The 15982-nt window shown below is 34.4% G+C and overlaps 1 protein-coding gene across 1 annotated transcript in view; it reads left to right on the top strand.

Annotated features, from left to right (window-relative positions):
• Positions 1-15982, top strand: part of FNBP1L (formin binding protein 1 like) — a 63336-nt gene that overhangs the window by 32111 nt on the left and 15243 nt on the right. The window contains exons 6-9 of the mRNA XM_027770625.1: positions 298-402; positions 4197-4325; positions 6521-6667; positions 9448-9651. Coding sequence (XP_027626426.1) covers positions 298-402; positions 4197-4325; positions 6521-6667; positions 9448-9651 — 585 coding nt within the window. The remainder of the gene's footprint in view (positions 1-297; positions 403-4196; positions 4326-6520; positions 6668-9447; positions 9652-15982) is intronic.

Genomic DNA, 15982 nt, shown 5'->3' with positions numbered 1-15982 from the left:
ACCCCAAAAATTCCTGCCGAAGATGAACTTATAATAAAAAATTGCAAAACATGTTTTTTAAATGAGATGAGGTACATAATAAATTGTAACTCAGTTGTATGTATTATTTTTTCTTCATAGTCTTTAATGTCTGATATTTAAGTCACATGAATTGATTTTAACAGTAAAATTTACTTTCTAGTTCAAAAAGGACAAATAGTTTGTAGTTCGTTTCTACATAATACACTGTGGCAACAATTTAAAGTTATTTTAAATGAGATAAATCTAATTTTCTTAGTGTGGTATTTTTTTTAACAGAGTAAAAAGAAATTTGAAAGAGAATGTAGAGAGGCAGAAAAGGCACAACAGAGTTATGAAAGATTGGATAACGATACTAATGCAACCAAGGCAGATGTCGAAAAGGTAAGAATCCAAACTAACTTTGATATCAAAATATTATTACTTGCATCAATTGTATCAATGTAAGAATTTCCTCAAGAGAGATACTGCATCTAAATCTAAAATACACAAGTATTTGCATACTTTATATTACACATACTGATCTGAGAAGATAATGTGTGCTAATTTATTGTAGTATCTTACCATTGAAATACTGAGAAAAGACATAGTTGCTTTCGAATTGAATTTCTGTCCTATTAAAAAGTAGTATAGAAAGCCTAAGATGCGTTGATGCGTATATGAGAATAGGTCTTGGGTAGTGTGCTTTACCAACTTATAAGGGAAAGTATGATAAAACTGTCAGGAGTAGGAGATATTAGCTGCTTGTTGATTCATTTTAGAAAACCTGACTCTTGTCACTGCTGTGCCACGTGCTCTGTAGTGTCACTACTGGTAGGATCAGGCCTATAACCTGCTGTTACAGATTAGGAGCTAAAACAATGAAAGCCTCCACTAGTTCTCTAATAACAAAGTGAATTGCAACAAATCAGCGTAAAAATAAAACTATAAACACTAAAATTTGGAACAGTTTAGGCCAAGCTAACTAGTACTTATGTTATGTCTAAATTTCAAGATGTTTGATGAGTCTTAAAAGACCTTTCTGTACATAAAATGCTCTTATGCTTCTATATGCTCTTTTTCTCAGAATATTTGACACAGCGGTAGAGCTGAAAAGTTGAGATTTTGAAATATAGGTGAGACTTATTTTACATTAATGCATATGAAGGACCATCATTAAAGTATTTTCTTAGGATTTTATGATTGCCTAGGATCAGAATAAGAAAAAAGGAAGAGAGGAAAGAGGAATGATTTATTTCCTCTCTTTTCTTTCTTTCTTTTTTTTAAACCAGTTAAACCCTCAAAATTGTATAGATTCGAGGTTACAGTTACCATAAAGGTCTTCTTGTATAGCTTATTCTTGTACATTTTCTATCCTATTTTAGTGACTTGTATCTGTGCTTACACTAAGTTCCCTGTCTAGAAATGTGCAATCTCAAGGCAGTCTGCTCATATATTTTTTTTAAAGAATTATTTTAACTTTATTTATTTATTTACTTATTTTAATTTGACCAGCGTGAGACAGAGTGACACACACAGAGAGAGAGAAAGTAAGTGAGAAAGCAAGCTGCCAGGTCGGGGACTTGAAATGTGATCAGCCATGAGGGAGTCCAGCACCCTCAACTACCATGCCACCTTCTGGCCCCATGCTCATATTCTTTTTATTTCAGCTTTAATGTTTCCTTATGTTGACCCTCTTGGGTCTCTCTGTTTCAGGCTTTTTGAGGTACTATAAAACATTATCAGCTCTTTTTTTTTTCATAATTGCTTTTATATATCTGCAGCAGATTTTCTGTCCCTAGATGAATTATCATGTTTCTTCAACTGTTCCACGAGTGAAATAGTTTCAAGTTACCTTTCATTATGACTACTTTTCTTTGGATACTCTTTAATTTATCAGTATCCCACTTAAAATAATTTGCTCAAATTGGACATAATCTAGTTATGGTCTGACCAGTCCTTAGTTTAATTACCTTCCCTCTGAACACTGCGTTTATGTTAATATGGCTTCTAATTTCACTTATTTCTTCATTTTATGTACAAAAATGTCTTTGGAGACTAGTCAAGACATTTTGAAATCTAAATATAATGTGTATTAGTTAGCTTGGCCTAACTTGTTCTGAATTTTAGTGTTTATAGTTTTCTTTTTGTTACTTGTTGCAACTTCATTATTAGAGAACTAAGGGAGGCTTTAATTGTTTATTTCCTAACCTGTTTTCTGTATACCCTGCTGGGACCTCTGTCCTAGGCTGGGGAAGACTAGCCACTGACTTGGAATTGAAGGAATTTCCCTGGACAGAAACATGAAGTCTGGTGGGTGGGGAATAATTTGGAATCCTTTCCACCATAGTTTGTGGAAGAAAGAGAAAAGAGGAAGGGGTAAGTGTACTGAGGATTCCAGGTTGGAACTTAAAAGGTATTTTTCTATAGAAATATTTGGTTCGTGCTATTTAGTATCCGCAGTACTTTTTTTCTTTATAATAATCTGTAGGTATACTATAGATTAAATGCACTTTCATGGGTCTATCTGAGATCCTGGCTACCACGTATTTCTATAGGTCAGTATGTTTTCTGAGTTAGGAAGAACTAACTTAATAGACCTGTTAAAAGGCTAGGAACTACATTTGTAGAAACTGGAATTAGAATAATGAAACATACTCTCATGTGCTTTATAATTTCCAGAGTACTGTCATGTAAAATTATTCCTTGAAACTGTAAAAAAACAAATTCAATTCTTACTGGTTTTTTTCCCTATTATTTTAGAACAATTAAAAGTTTTGGGACCAGCAGTTAGCGTAATGGCTATGTCACTGGACTCCCATGTAGTCGACCGTGGTTCGCGTCCCGGACCCCGGGGGCTTAAAACTCACGCTGGGCACGTGTGCGTGCGTCCTCAAGATCCCGAGAGAAGAATGGAGGAGAAGGGATTGCAGTGTGGCCATCCCCCCGGGGGGTGATTTCTTGCTTTCTGTCTCTCTGACACGCCCAAAAGCAAAAAAACCTCTCCAAAAAAAAAGAAAGAAAATGTTTTTGTTGCTGGACTCTCATGTAGTCAACTGCAGTTCAAGTCCTGGACCCAGTGGCTTAAACTCACACTGGGGTATGTGTGCATGTGTGCCCAAGATCCTGAGAGGAGAATGGAGGAGAAGGGATTGCAGCGTGGTCATCCCCCCTGGGGGATGATTTCTGTCTCTCTGTCTTTCTGGCGAGTACACACACCCTATAGCAAAAACCTCTCAAAAAATTGTTTTTTTGTTTAGATTACCCTTAAGTAAATTTAGAATGTAACTGTTTTTATTCTAATATTCTCATCAATGTAAATACTAATTTGATTTTCTAAAAGAAATGAAAAGGAACAGAACTATATTATGTTAATAAGCATTTCTTAAAGTACCTGTGGCTTTGTACAGAACTGGAAATCATTGATGAACATGACATTATTGAAAGAAATCACATTTTTATCATTTATTTTCACTGTGATTTTAGGTCTATTTTAGTTGTATATAAGTGGATCATAAAGAAATGTTTTGCTATGAAGTCTTTTAAATATCCTGAAATGTCTAAAATATTCCTGAAGCTACTTGTTTTTCTGTTCTGATATAAATGTATACTATTTCAAGCTATAATGTCATCATTTATTTATTTTTAATCTGGATTTGGTAAATAGAGACTTTATGCAATGGTTATTGTAAGGGAGAACTGCTGTTAATTAGAGGAAGGGAAAATTGGGATAAGGAGATCACTCTGACCATCATCTGCAGGCATCACTGTAAATTTTGGAAAAAATCATAATTGCTTTATTATTCTCTCTCTCTCTCTCTTTTTTTAGAGAGGTTTTTGCTATAGGGTGTGTATGTGTTCGCCAGAGAGAGAGAGAGACAGAAAGCGAGAAATTATCCCCTGAGGGGATGGCCACACTGCAATCCCTTCTTCATTCTCCTCTGGGATCTTGGGCACGCACGCACATACACCTGGTGTCAGTATAAGCTACCAGGTCCGGGACTCAGACCACGGTCAACTACATGGGAGTTCAGTGACATAGCCATTACACCAACTGCTGGTTCCTTTTTCATTATTCTCTTGATGTCAGGTGTTCGCTTCCCCATTGATAGGATCTAGGTTAGTATAATTTTTAGAAAAGCGAATTGCTGTCATTTTGTTGTTGCTGTTGATAATGACTTGGACCAATTTGCCTGTAGGCTAAACAGCAGTTGAATCTGCGCACACATATGGCTGATGAGAATAAAAATGAATATGCTGCACAGTTACAGAACTTCAATGGAGAACAACACAAACATTTCTATGTAGTAATTCCTCAGATTTATAAGGTAAGTTTTAGCTATATAAAGTTAATCCAGCTTTAGAGTTGGATGGGCTAGCCTTTAAATGTAAAACTTAACTTTCAAATCTTAGATATCAGAATAATACCAAGATTTGTGATGACAGATTTTATTGTAATTATAGATTTGAAAAGTAAATCGTTCCAGGCTTTTATATCACAAATTTTCATACACATTAATTAGGAGTGTTACCAACAGTCCAGTAACAGTGACATTTTTTTTTAAGAATTATTTATTTAATTTTAATTATTATTATTACTGTTTTAAAAATTTGCTGTAGGGCATGTTAGCTTACCAGAGAGAGAGGTAAAATGAGAAAGCAAGCCACCAACTTCAGGACTCAAACCGCAGTTAGCTACGTGGGAGTCAAGTGCCTTAACCACCATTCCACCTACTGGCCCCAACAATGACTTTTTTTAAAGATAAATTTCAATACTATATCATTAAGCCTTTTGACATCACGGGGAGAATTCCTGAAATCGTATACTGTAATAATCTGTTCACCTAGAATTGGGATGTAGCTTTCTGATATCGTACCAGAATCATTGTCCTAAGTCCTTGTGGCAAAAACAAATCTTATAAAATGTATTCAGTAGCTCATTTTTGCCTGCTTATCCATTTTTTAAAGAATTATTTAATTTTATTTATTATTATTATTATTTTTAATTTAGTGCAGGGCACATGTGCTCACCAGAGAGGAAGTGAGAAGTCATGTTGACAGGTCTGGGACTCAAACTGCAGTTGACCATGTGGGAGTATAGCACCTTAACCACCATCACCTTAACCACCATGTCACCTACTGGGCCCTGCCTGGTTATCTTGATGGCTCTATAAATGTAACTTACCCTTGAACTTGTTTATAAATTTTTTCTATCATCACTGTTATAGCTGATGAAAAGAAGCCTCTGATAAAGGCTTCAAAATTTATACAAAGATTTAAGTCATATTACTGCCTTTTCTAGAAAAAAGAGAAATTAGAGAAAAGGGATTTAGTAAAGCAATGTTGACTGAGGCAATATCTCGGAGAACAAAGCTGATACGGAAAGAGCGTCAGCATAAGTATACTTGGTTTTCTTTGTAAGACAACTTAGCAGTACAAGGGAAGCATAGTGAGAGTCAGTGGGCTAGAGTGGGGATTAGATTCTGGTCATTTGATCCAGAGTATCAAGCCTGCCAGTCCTCACTCTATGGTGCTTTCCTAGGTCCATCAGTTAAGTCTTATTCTGGGTAGGCCTTCATTTGGTGATAAATCACCTTTTGTGTTTTGTGCCTGATCCTTGTATTTGAACCTTATTATTGAGCAGTCTTGCCATTTTATGATGTTAGGAGCAGTTCTTTTGTGAAAATGCAAATCTCAGAATAAATTCCCAGGCTTTGGAAAGTAATTAAATAGGAAAAATGTTATGAAGGCTATGGAAGTTTGGGGACTTGAGCAGTATAATTGCTTCCTAGGAGAGAAAAAGGTCCGTGTTGGCAAATAAGAAATGTCCAAAAATATCTTCTAAGTTACTGGTTTTCACATGTCCGAACATATTGCCTAGTGGCACATGCCAGTAAATTTGAAATCATAGGGATTTCTATATATGTGCCACTTTGACCTTCTGGTTTCCTGGTTTTCCTTTTGTGTCTCCAGTTCTTTAATAGTCACTCTGAACTATAGACTGGTAGATCTGTATACCTGTTTGTATGCGATCAGCTGTGGACTGTTGGTCCAGCTAGGTCTTACCAAAGTATGCTGAATTAAACGGTTTAGAAGAAATCTCAGACTTGTCTATGTTCTAGGCAAATTGCATTTTTAAAAAACATTAGTACCATAATTTTGTCTTTAAATGAAACTCATAGAAATATAAATGGTAAGAAATATTCTGATCAGAGTGAAGGGTGGGAGTTATATGGGGAAGGGAGTTGGTAGCCTGTAAGACCCTTTCAGAAGACTTAAAAACCGCTCTGTCACCTGGTTTTAGGATGTACTAAAAGCCTTGATACTTTTTTCCTTTCTTTTGCTGTTTTAGCCCTCAGGTTTTAAGTATAGTGAGTCTGTAACACTTACTAAAGGGTATTAATGAAATCTACATAGCTATTAAGGTAGAAATTTTATTTTGGGGGGAAGGGTCACACTTGATCTCTTTCAGAATGATAAGAAAATTTTGTTTTCCATTTTTTTAAAAATTTCTGATTATTAGCAACTACAAGAAATGGATGAACGAAGGACAATTAAACTCAGTGAGTGTTACAGAGGATTTGCAGACTCAGAACGCAAAGTTATTCCTATCATTTCAAAATGTTTGGAAGGAATGATTCTTGCAGCCAAATCTGTTGATGAAAGAAGAGTAAGTGCTGTATAATTGTTTTTGAATATGTGTATTTGGTTTGGGTGTACAGTTTTAGTAAAATGAGTAGGAAGAGGGGAGAAGTAATATGATTGGGTAGTTGGTTCTAATTATATTCTGTAGAAGAAAGTCTTATAATAGATTAAACTCTTTAGGACTCAAAAGACCATTCTAAGTGCTATAATTCTAATTCATTCTTTTTTTAAAAAAGATTTTCCACTCTTTTCTCACCAATAATTTTTCAGTCTTAATCCAAGTGTATAAATTGTGTGATACAAACTATGATTAGTGAAAGTATAGAGAAGGACATGGTCAGACAAATCTGTAATTGTCAGAGTTGACTTTAACATAAGAGTTGGTACTTAAACCAGATCAAGAAACATAGGTAATGTGTAAAATGGCAACTGACTCATGAGAAAGTGGAAAGAGGGCATTATGAGTCCAGGAAACAGCTTAGCCTTTTTTCCCTTAAGGAAGTACATCTAATCACAATGTATCCTTTTTTTTTTTTTAATTGCCAGAGGTACTCGCACTTGCTAGAGAAAGAGAGAGAGGGAGAAAGCACCTAATGGTGGGGTGTGATCATGCCACAACCCCTTTTTCCCCATTTCTTGATCCCATCCAGATTTCAGACATGCATACATATGTGCCTGGCATATTTTCCAAGTTGCTGCAGGATGGGATTTGAACCATGGCTAAATGTGGGATCTGATTCCCTTAACCAGTAGGCTATGGAGATGGCCCAGTATCTTGATTAAGGTGTAGCAGAGTCTTGTATTTGGTCGTTTCTGATTACATTTTGATTGAGTGATTAAAAAACATGGTTGATGGAAACTGAGGCTATGAAGGAAGAGTAAGAGAAGAAAACTAGGGTTTGGGAAATGTCAAATATACCTATCATTGTCATTACAGCAAACCTGTCTGGTATATATTACATTAGTGAAAAACCTTCTCATAACTACTAATAGAATACTCACTTAAATTTTAAAAAGAAAAGAGGAGTGTTGACCTTTTTAATTGGGAGGTTCCAAAGTACATATATATTTCAGTGTGGCTTGATCCAAGATTACACAATATAGATGGGTCCCTCTTTTCTCATTCCTCTTATCTTTTAGCAAATGATTGCTGAGGATAGTACTAGTGATGAAAGTAAGGTATGATGTAAAGTTCACTTTCGACTAAATGATAGAATGTACTGTTAGTAGAAATAGAGAATAAAAGAGAAAAAGGTGTTAGGGGTAGGAAGGAATTTGTGGAGATCAAGTATTCTAGTGGAAAAGAATGAATTTAAGATGTCAAAACATTTAGGTAGAGCTATGTATGTTTAAAAACAGTATATAATGTTTCTGTGAATTAAGTTTTAGGTAAATGATATTAAATAAACATTTATATTATTTAAGAGAGATTTTTTCTTTTTTTTGGCGAGGTTTTTGCTATAGGGCATGTGAGCTTGCCAGAAAGACAGAGACAGAAAGCAAGAAATTACCTCCTGGGGGGATAGCCACGCTGCAATCCCTTCTCCTCCATTCGCCTCTCATGATCTTGGGCATGCATGCACACACACCCAGCGTGAGTTTAAGCCACTGGGTCCAGGACTCGAACCACAGTTGACTACATGACGGTCCAGTGACATAGCATTACACCAACTGCTGGTCCCTAAGAGAGATTTTTTTCTATAGGGCATGTGTGCCTGCTGGAGAGACAGAGAGATGGAAAGTGATCAATCAGTCCCTAGAGGGGATGACCACAACATAATCCCTTTTCCTCCATTCTCCTCTTAGGATTTTGGGCACGCATACACATGCACCTGGCATGAGTTTTAAACTACTGGGTCCAGGACTTGAACCATTGTTGACTACTTGAGAGTCCAGTGATGTATAACCATAATACTATCTGCTAGTCCCTAAACTTTATATTTTTAAATGCACTTTTTTTTTTAAATGTACTTTTTGTACTCAGTACCATTTACAAGATCTTTGCCTATTACTCTCATAATATCTCACAGTATATATTTAATAATATATTTTATTTATCTTTTCCCCTGTTGGAGGAATGAAAGCCTATCTCCTCTTCTCTTACTTTTACAATTTGATACATTTTCCTCATTCCAATAATCAACTCCTTGTAGACATCCCTAAAAGCAAACTTTCTTTTAAAAAAATTTTTTTTTCTCTTTATTCGTGATGGAGCAGGTATACACAAGAAGGAGAGACAAAGAAAGAGAGGAACACCCTCCACAGAATCTGGTCACACTGCAATCCCCTTTATCTGGTCCTCCAGTCCTTTGGATCTTTGGCCCTCATGCACATGCCCAGCATGCTTTAGGGCCAAGATTGAACAGCAGTTGCCATGTGGCATATTGGTTCCCTTGCTTACCACTGTGCCATGAAGCTGGCCCAGTAAAGATTTTTTTCTTCAAAACATCTCAGAATTTCTACTTGATGGTAACCTCATTCTGCATTACTGTTGTCAATTGGTTCTTTTTTATCAACCAATTAGTCTTCAGATTAATGTTCAAGAGGTTGAAGCTACTGAGTAAAAATCTTTTATGAATGTTACAGATTAATTAAGTAATTTGTAAGTTAGTATATTTTTCTGTTGGCATTAAAATATTTAGAGTTTATTACAAATTCCCAAGAAATTATTCACTTTAAACTATTAATAATTGCTGTAGAGTTATTTCTTTAATTTTTATTATTTTCTTGCACTGATAATTTTTGAAAATTGATGTATTATAAGCAAATGAAATAGTTTTAAAAACTAATGTTTCTTATGTCTAGGACTCTCAAATGGTGGTAGACTCCTTCAAATCTGGTTTTGAACCTCCAGGAGACTTTCCCTTTGAAGACTACAGTCAGCACATTTATAGAACCATTTCTGATGGGACTATCAGCGCATCCAAGCAAGAGAGTGGGAAGATGGATGCCAAAACCACAGTAGGAAAGGCCAAGGGCAAATTGTGGCTCTTTGGAAAGAAGCCAAAGGTAAAAGTCATAAAATTACTATATGCTAATCCGTGTTTTTAGTTTGTCAGTTAAATCAATGAAGGTATCGAATGGATGATTATTTTACTATTAATGGAAGATAAGTATTTTCAACTTGAATGATTTAATTAACACTTTAATCATTTGGAAACATACAGTTTCATATCATGAGAATAAAAATAATTTCTAGATTTAACATTTGACCACCACTTAATAATTAGTAAGAATATTAGCTAAACTGTTGATATCTAGTTAAATTATATACTCTTAAAGTTTCATACAGTTTTATCCATTTCTAAAGAAACACAATCCAGCTAAAATAGACCACTAAAGTTGCAATTCTCAATCGGAATGAATGACTATAGGAATAATAAATATCATATTAGGTCTTAACAGATTATATTAATGAAAGTATGTTTCTCTATATGAGTTTTTAATGGGAAGGTCTCAGTATTCTTGGTTGATTGAGTTTAAATAAGCTCTAGTTTGCTAAGAGAACCTCATTCTTCTTGTTAGAACCTTTGGATGTGCTGTTTATTTTAGGTAGATAAATCTAACTCAACCGGAGAGAAAGAAGAATAGATGAATCCTTTGTCTTTCTTATCAATTAAGTGATACTAATAGTGTCGTATTACTAAGGAGAATAGGTATGCCTTTAATCTGATGTGCTATATTTATTAAAGTATACTTGATTATTTTAATTTTTTTATGTTGGCAGATGAGTATAGATAAAATTTAACTTGAATTGTTACATTCGTAAGCACAATTAAAATTTATTCAGGTTTATTCATGCCTTTAATAATGTCAAGAGTTGAGAGGTAAGACCTTTTTTAGTCCTATTGAAGTACTTAGCTTCGAAAATACAAGGAATACTGAAATAAAAGGGAAAAAAATGAAATGAACTAGGGGTGAAGTGAACAGTCTGAGAGGAAAGCCTTGAATATAATGGAATTTTTTTTGCTTCCTTGTGATAATAATTAGTTACAGCTTAACATTTTATGTGTTACATTACCTGTTTAGATTACTTCCACTGTAGTCCCTGTCTTTATATCTTGACAAGTACAGGTTATGTGTAACCAGGTGTCCATGGTGGTACTAATACTCTTGAAATGAGGAGAGAATTTTTTTTTTTTAACCTAGGTCATATTGCTCTAACATTATAAATTGTGTATGGTATATTTTTAATCTGTCAGTCTGTAAAAAAAAAAAAGTATCAAGTGAAAATGGTACATTTTTAAAGGTAGATTTGATTTTTAAAGTGATAGTTTTTGGGCAAAACTGTTTACTTATAATATTTTTATAGAAAACTTTATTTGAGATATATTTTGTGAAAAGTATGTTGCCAAAAATAGAATTTTCATTTAGGAAAAACAATGCACATTTGGCTTATTGATTCCTTTCTTTATTTCCATATTAGCCACAGTCCCCACCCTTAACCCCTACTAGTTTATTCACATCCAGTACTCCTAATGGGTCCCAGTTTCTCACATTCTCCATTGAGCCCGTGCATTATTGTATGAATGAAATAAAAACAGGGAAGCCCAGAATTCCTTCTTTCAGAAGCCTCAAAAGAGGGGTAAGTTTAATAATGGGTTAAAATGCATGATGGCCTCTTGTGTGTGTAGTGTGGCTTTTAATACTCTCCACCCTCATTATAAGGCTCTCTCCTATAAATATATAGTTTAAAAACACCACAGAATTAAGTATAGCTGCCCTCAAGTTAAAAACAACTCCTCTTTATAACATTTGAAATGCTTAACCATAAAAAAATGGTATTATAAAGAGGGTGCTGGGTACAATCATATTTTAGCTATTTATTTTTTGTTTATGTGAAATCATATGTCCACCATTGTCTTGTAATGTATTTACATTTTTAAGACTTTCAGTAATTTGTCACTGGAGTTAACTCTTGTAATAATTTGTCACTAATGCTGACTTTAACTGCTAATTTTATAAGATATTATTTTGTTGACAATGAAATGTCAAAATCAATTTAATTGCCCAACTTATTTTTAGAAGTAGGCATAAAATGCAGTTTCCAATAGTTAAATAAAAAAGATAAGCATGTTAAATATCAAGATTATCTGTAGATCAGGTTAAGATAATATTTTAGAAAGTATTTTTTTACATTGAAAAACCTATAAAAATACTAGGTATATTGAGTGATATTTACATAGAATTTGTTTTTTGAAACTAAAAAAAAGTAATTTTTTTACCAGAATTTTTCCTTTATTATTATTTTTTTCGTTTAATTGGACAACTGTTGACATTTACTTAGTACTAAGAATACTCTGCAAATGAAAATACATAGAATAGTAATAGCAAATATTAAACCGTTTCTTAGCAATAATTGTTATGCTACTGATAAGTGTTATTTTATTAAACACTACTGATTAGTGTTATTTCATTACATTAGGGAAGCTAATTTCCTATGTTTGATTTTAATGGTGTGCTTTTAATATTTACAGCCTATAATTTAATAAGATTTGCTTGGACATTTGAAAAAGATCGGTATGATAACACATATAAGTCATAGTTTTTTAGTGTCCTGAGAAGTCTAACCATTAATAGTGACATGCCAAAGTTGGGTTTTTTCTTCCTTCTTTCTTTTCCTTTTTCTTTCCTTTTCTTTTTTTCTTCTTTACTTCCTTGTCTGTTTTTCTTCTTTTCTGCAACCCTTTCTGTCTTCATGTTCCATTTTGGCCACCTGTAGAACATGACACATTAGTTTAGGGCAAGATTACATTACTATCTGCATTTCCATTAAAACAGTATGACATAAGCTTAACTGATAACAGAAGTTTTCCAGTGTATTTTATCCTTTTTTGCACTTCCTTTTTTTTTTTTCCAGTGACATGAATTTCTATATACATATCTTACCTAATTCTATATGTGGATGTAATTAATGGCATTTTGAAAAGTCCCTATGGATGAGTTTGTAGTATACCTACAGGCCTGCCTATAATAATCACATTTAAAAGTCCTTAAGACTTGATTGAAAAATGTTAAGAAATCATATTTGGGATTTATATGGTCTGAGTTATAAGGGTAGAATTGATTCCCATGATGGTTCTCCATAATGATTTAGCCTACACTAAGTATTATGTTGAAATTACTCTTTAGTAGCTATATTTCTGGAATCACTTATATATCCTACATATTGAGTCTACCCAGCCCAGTTAAAGTACTCTACACAGTATGATCACAGAGATTTGAAGTAAGTATAATTCTCCAAAAATGTTTAGGCAGTTAGAACTAGATACTGAAGAGAGAAACTTAAATATATATACCATCTTCATTCTCATTCAATATATTTGTAGGTAGAATTTTATAACTAGAGACCTTAAAACTATATGGATAATCATTTTTAATATTGCTTTAATTTAAATATTTATACATTATGTTTATGGGGACCTAGTTTCAGAAGCCTGAAATGTCCTTCCAATTTTATCATTAATTTTATTGTTAGTTAACATGCCAAAAAAGAAAGCAGTGTGTAAGGTAGAAAAATAGGACAGACAAACCAACTAATTAGATGATAGAGGAGGGAGGAAAGTGTATTACAGCTTGGAGTTGAGGTGTTTCTTTCTGTTTTGATTGGTATTTGGTAGATTAGTAGACATTACTTTAAAATTAACCCATATAGATGTTTTTTCATCCACCTAAGAATTTTCTCAATGTAGACTTACATGGATTTTTCAGATTATTAAATTTATAAAATAATCTTTTTTTTTTTTTTTTGAGAGTTTTTTTTGCTATAGGGCACGTGCGCTCGCCAGAAAGACAGAGAGATAGAGAGCAAGAAATCACCCCTCGGGGGGATGGCTACGCCGCAATCCCTTCTCCTCCATTCTCCTCTCGGGATCTTGGGCACACACGCACATGTGCCCGGTGTGAGTTTAAGCTACTGGGTTCGGGACGCAAACCGCGGTCGACTACATGGAAGTCCAGCGACAGAGCCATTATGCTAACTGCTGGTCCCTAAATTTATAAAATAATCTTGAGGTTTCTTTTTTCATTGTTTTTGTTGGCCAGAGGGCACATATACTCATCAAAGGGAGACAGAGACAGACTGAGGGAGAAAGCCACCCTCAGCACTGAGTGTGGTTACAGTGCAGTCCCTTCTCCTCCATTTCTACATCCTATTGGGATTGTGGGCATGCAGACAAACATGCTCAGCATGTTTATTACGCCACTGGAACTGGGATTTAAACCACACAGTTAACCATATGGGATCTAGCTCCCTCAGACACTAGGCCATGGTCAGCCTTTCTGAGGTTTTTTAAAGCTGATGAATTGTAGCATTCATCTTTAAAACTCTTGTTTTGAGCTATATTTTTTAGACATTATTTTTCTCAAATAAGTTTTCTAAAGCAATTATGATTCTTCTTTTTTTCTTTATATGCATTGCCAAAGAGTACATATACTTACTAGAGAGGAGAGGGTAGAGAAAGAGAGGAAGTATCTCCTCCCCAATGGAGTATGATTACTCCATAATAATTTTTTGTTCATTTCTCTGAATTTTGAGCACACATGCACATGTGCCCTGCAGTGTTAAACAACTCACTGGCTTGGGATTTGACCTTTTAGAATCCAGCTTGCGATGCACATTGCTTAACCATTGTGCTGTGGGGCCAGCCTTCTTTTTTTTTAAAAAAAATCTGGAGAGAGAGAGGAGAGACAAAGTGAGAAAGCATCCCCATGGGGGGTGGCCAGTCCTTTTCCTCCACCTCTCCTTTAGAGATTTTGCACCCCGGCATGTTTTTCAAGCTGCCAGGTCTGGGACTTGAACCACATAGTTGGCTGTGTTGATCCAGCTTCCTTAACTACCACTTCAGTGTCTGGCCCATCTTTTTTTTTTTTAAAGAAGAAAAACTGGTGTCAGTAAGGATGTGATAAATACTTTATTAGACCAATGTTTCTGAGTTTCACAGTGATATTCACAAAGTTTTTCTGAGTGATTGAAATCTGTAATTACTTCTTCTGACATCAAATTCTGTTAATGGATATTTGAAGATACACCCAAACTTAACTACTTAATATATTAACTAATTTTTCTTTTTATTAATTTGCCAGAGAACATGTTACTTCTGGGAGGTGGGGGAAAAGAAAGAGAAAGTACCCTATGTGGTGGATAGTTAAGCAGCAGTCTCTTCTCCTTCATTTCTCCCTCCTTTTGGGATTTTGGGCATGCATGCACTTTTACCTGACATGTTTTTCAAACTTCCAGGTCTATGACTAAAGCCAGTCAGCCAGCTATGTGGTTTCCAGCTGCGTTAACACCATGCCACTGGCTAACCCACAAACTAATTTACCCTCTAAACTACTTGATTTGAGCTCTATGGAATAGCTCCTTTTTTTTTTTTTTTTAAAGTAATAGAGTTATCTAGAAATTTATCTAACAAGCCTATGCTTTTAGTCTAACTTATTCATGACCTATAGATGTTTAGAGTTATTTTTCTAGGCTTTTATCTATCCAGAGTATAGTTCTCATACTGTGGCATAATTTAAAATCAAATATACCTAATAATTTTAATTGCCTAAGTGATTTATTTTATAGCTCTCTTTTGTGTTTATTAAGGTATAGTTAGGTATGTGATAATTTCTAGTTTCTAGATATATGATCATTATATATGGCAGTAAGGCATTTTTGTATTTAACATGAAATTTTTTAAAAAAAGGTTTTTGCCCTTAGGGTACGTGTGGTTACCAGAGAGTAAGAGAGAGTCAGAGACAGTGAGAGAGGCAAAGTGAGAAATCCTCAGGGGCAATGGCCACACCACAATCCCTTCTCCATTCTCCTCCTGGGATCTTGGGTATGCATGCACAAGCACCCAATGTTAATATCAAGCCACCAGGTCTGGGACTTGAACTGCAGTAGGCCATGTGGGAGTCCAGTGATGTAACCGCTATGCCATCTGCTGGTCCCGACATGAATTACTTTTTAAAACACAGAATATATTTCTAATATTTGTATAAAGAACTTGAGCTTTTTAGACCTCTAAATCTATAATGAGCTATAATTTTTTCCCAACTGATAAATAAGATAGTATTAGCTAAAAATGGAAACATTTGATATTTCAACCCTAATTATCTTAATGTTTTCTCTGAAATATAGTAATATAGAAGTTGGATAAATAATTTATATCAAATTATATTATATTACAAATTTAGCTGGTGAAAATTACCATTAAAAATGAGTCAAATTGAAATGCTTAAGATATTGTATTTCTTGTCCTGCATATCATTTTGTTTAATAGCATTTAAAGAAGATAACAAATATCTTTAATTTTTAATTCTTTATATTTCCTCATCAGGAATTTTATGATAG

Source organism: Tupaia chinensis, unplaced genomic scaffold (assembly GCF_000334495.1).
Source record: "Tupaia chinensis unplaced genomic scaffold, TupChi_1.0 Scaffold000023_1, whole genome shotgun sequence".
NCBI classification, from domain to species: Eukaryota; Metazoa; Chordata; class Mammalia; order Scandentia; family Tupaiidae; genus Tupaia; species Tupaia belangeri.
Note: the sequence above shows the minus strand (reverse complement) of the source record. Positions and strands in the feature narration are given on the sequence as shown.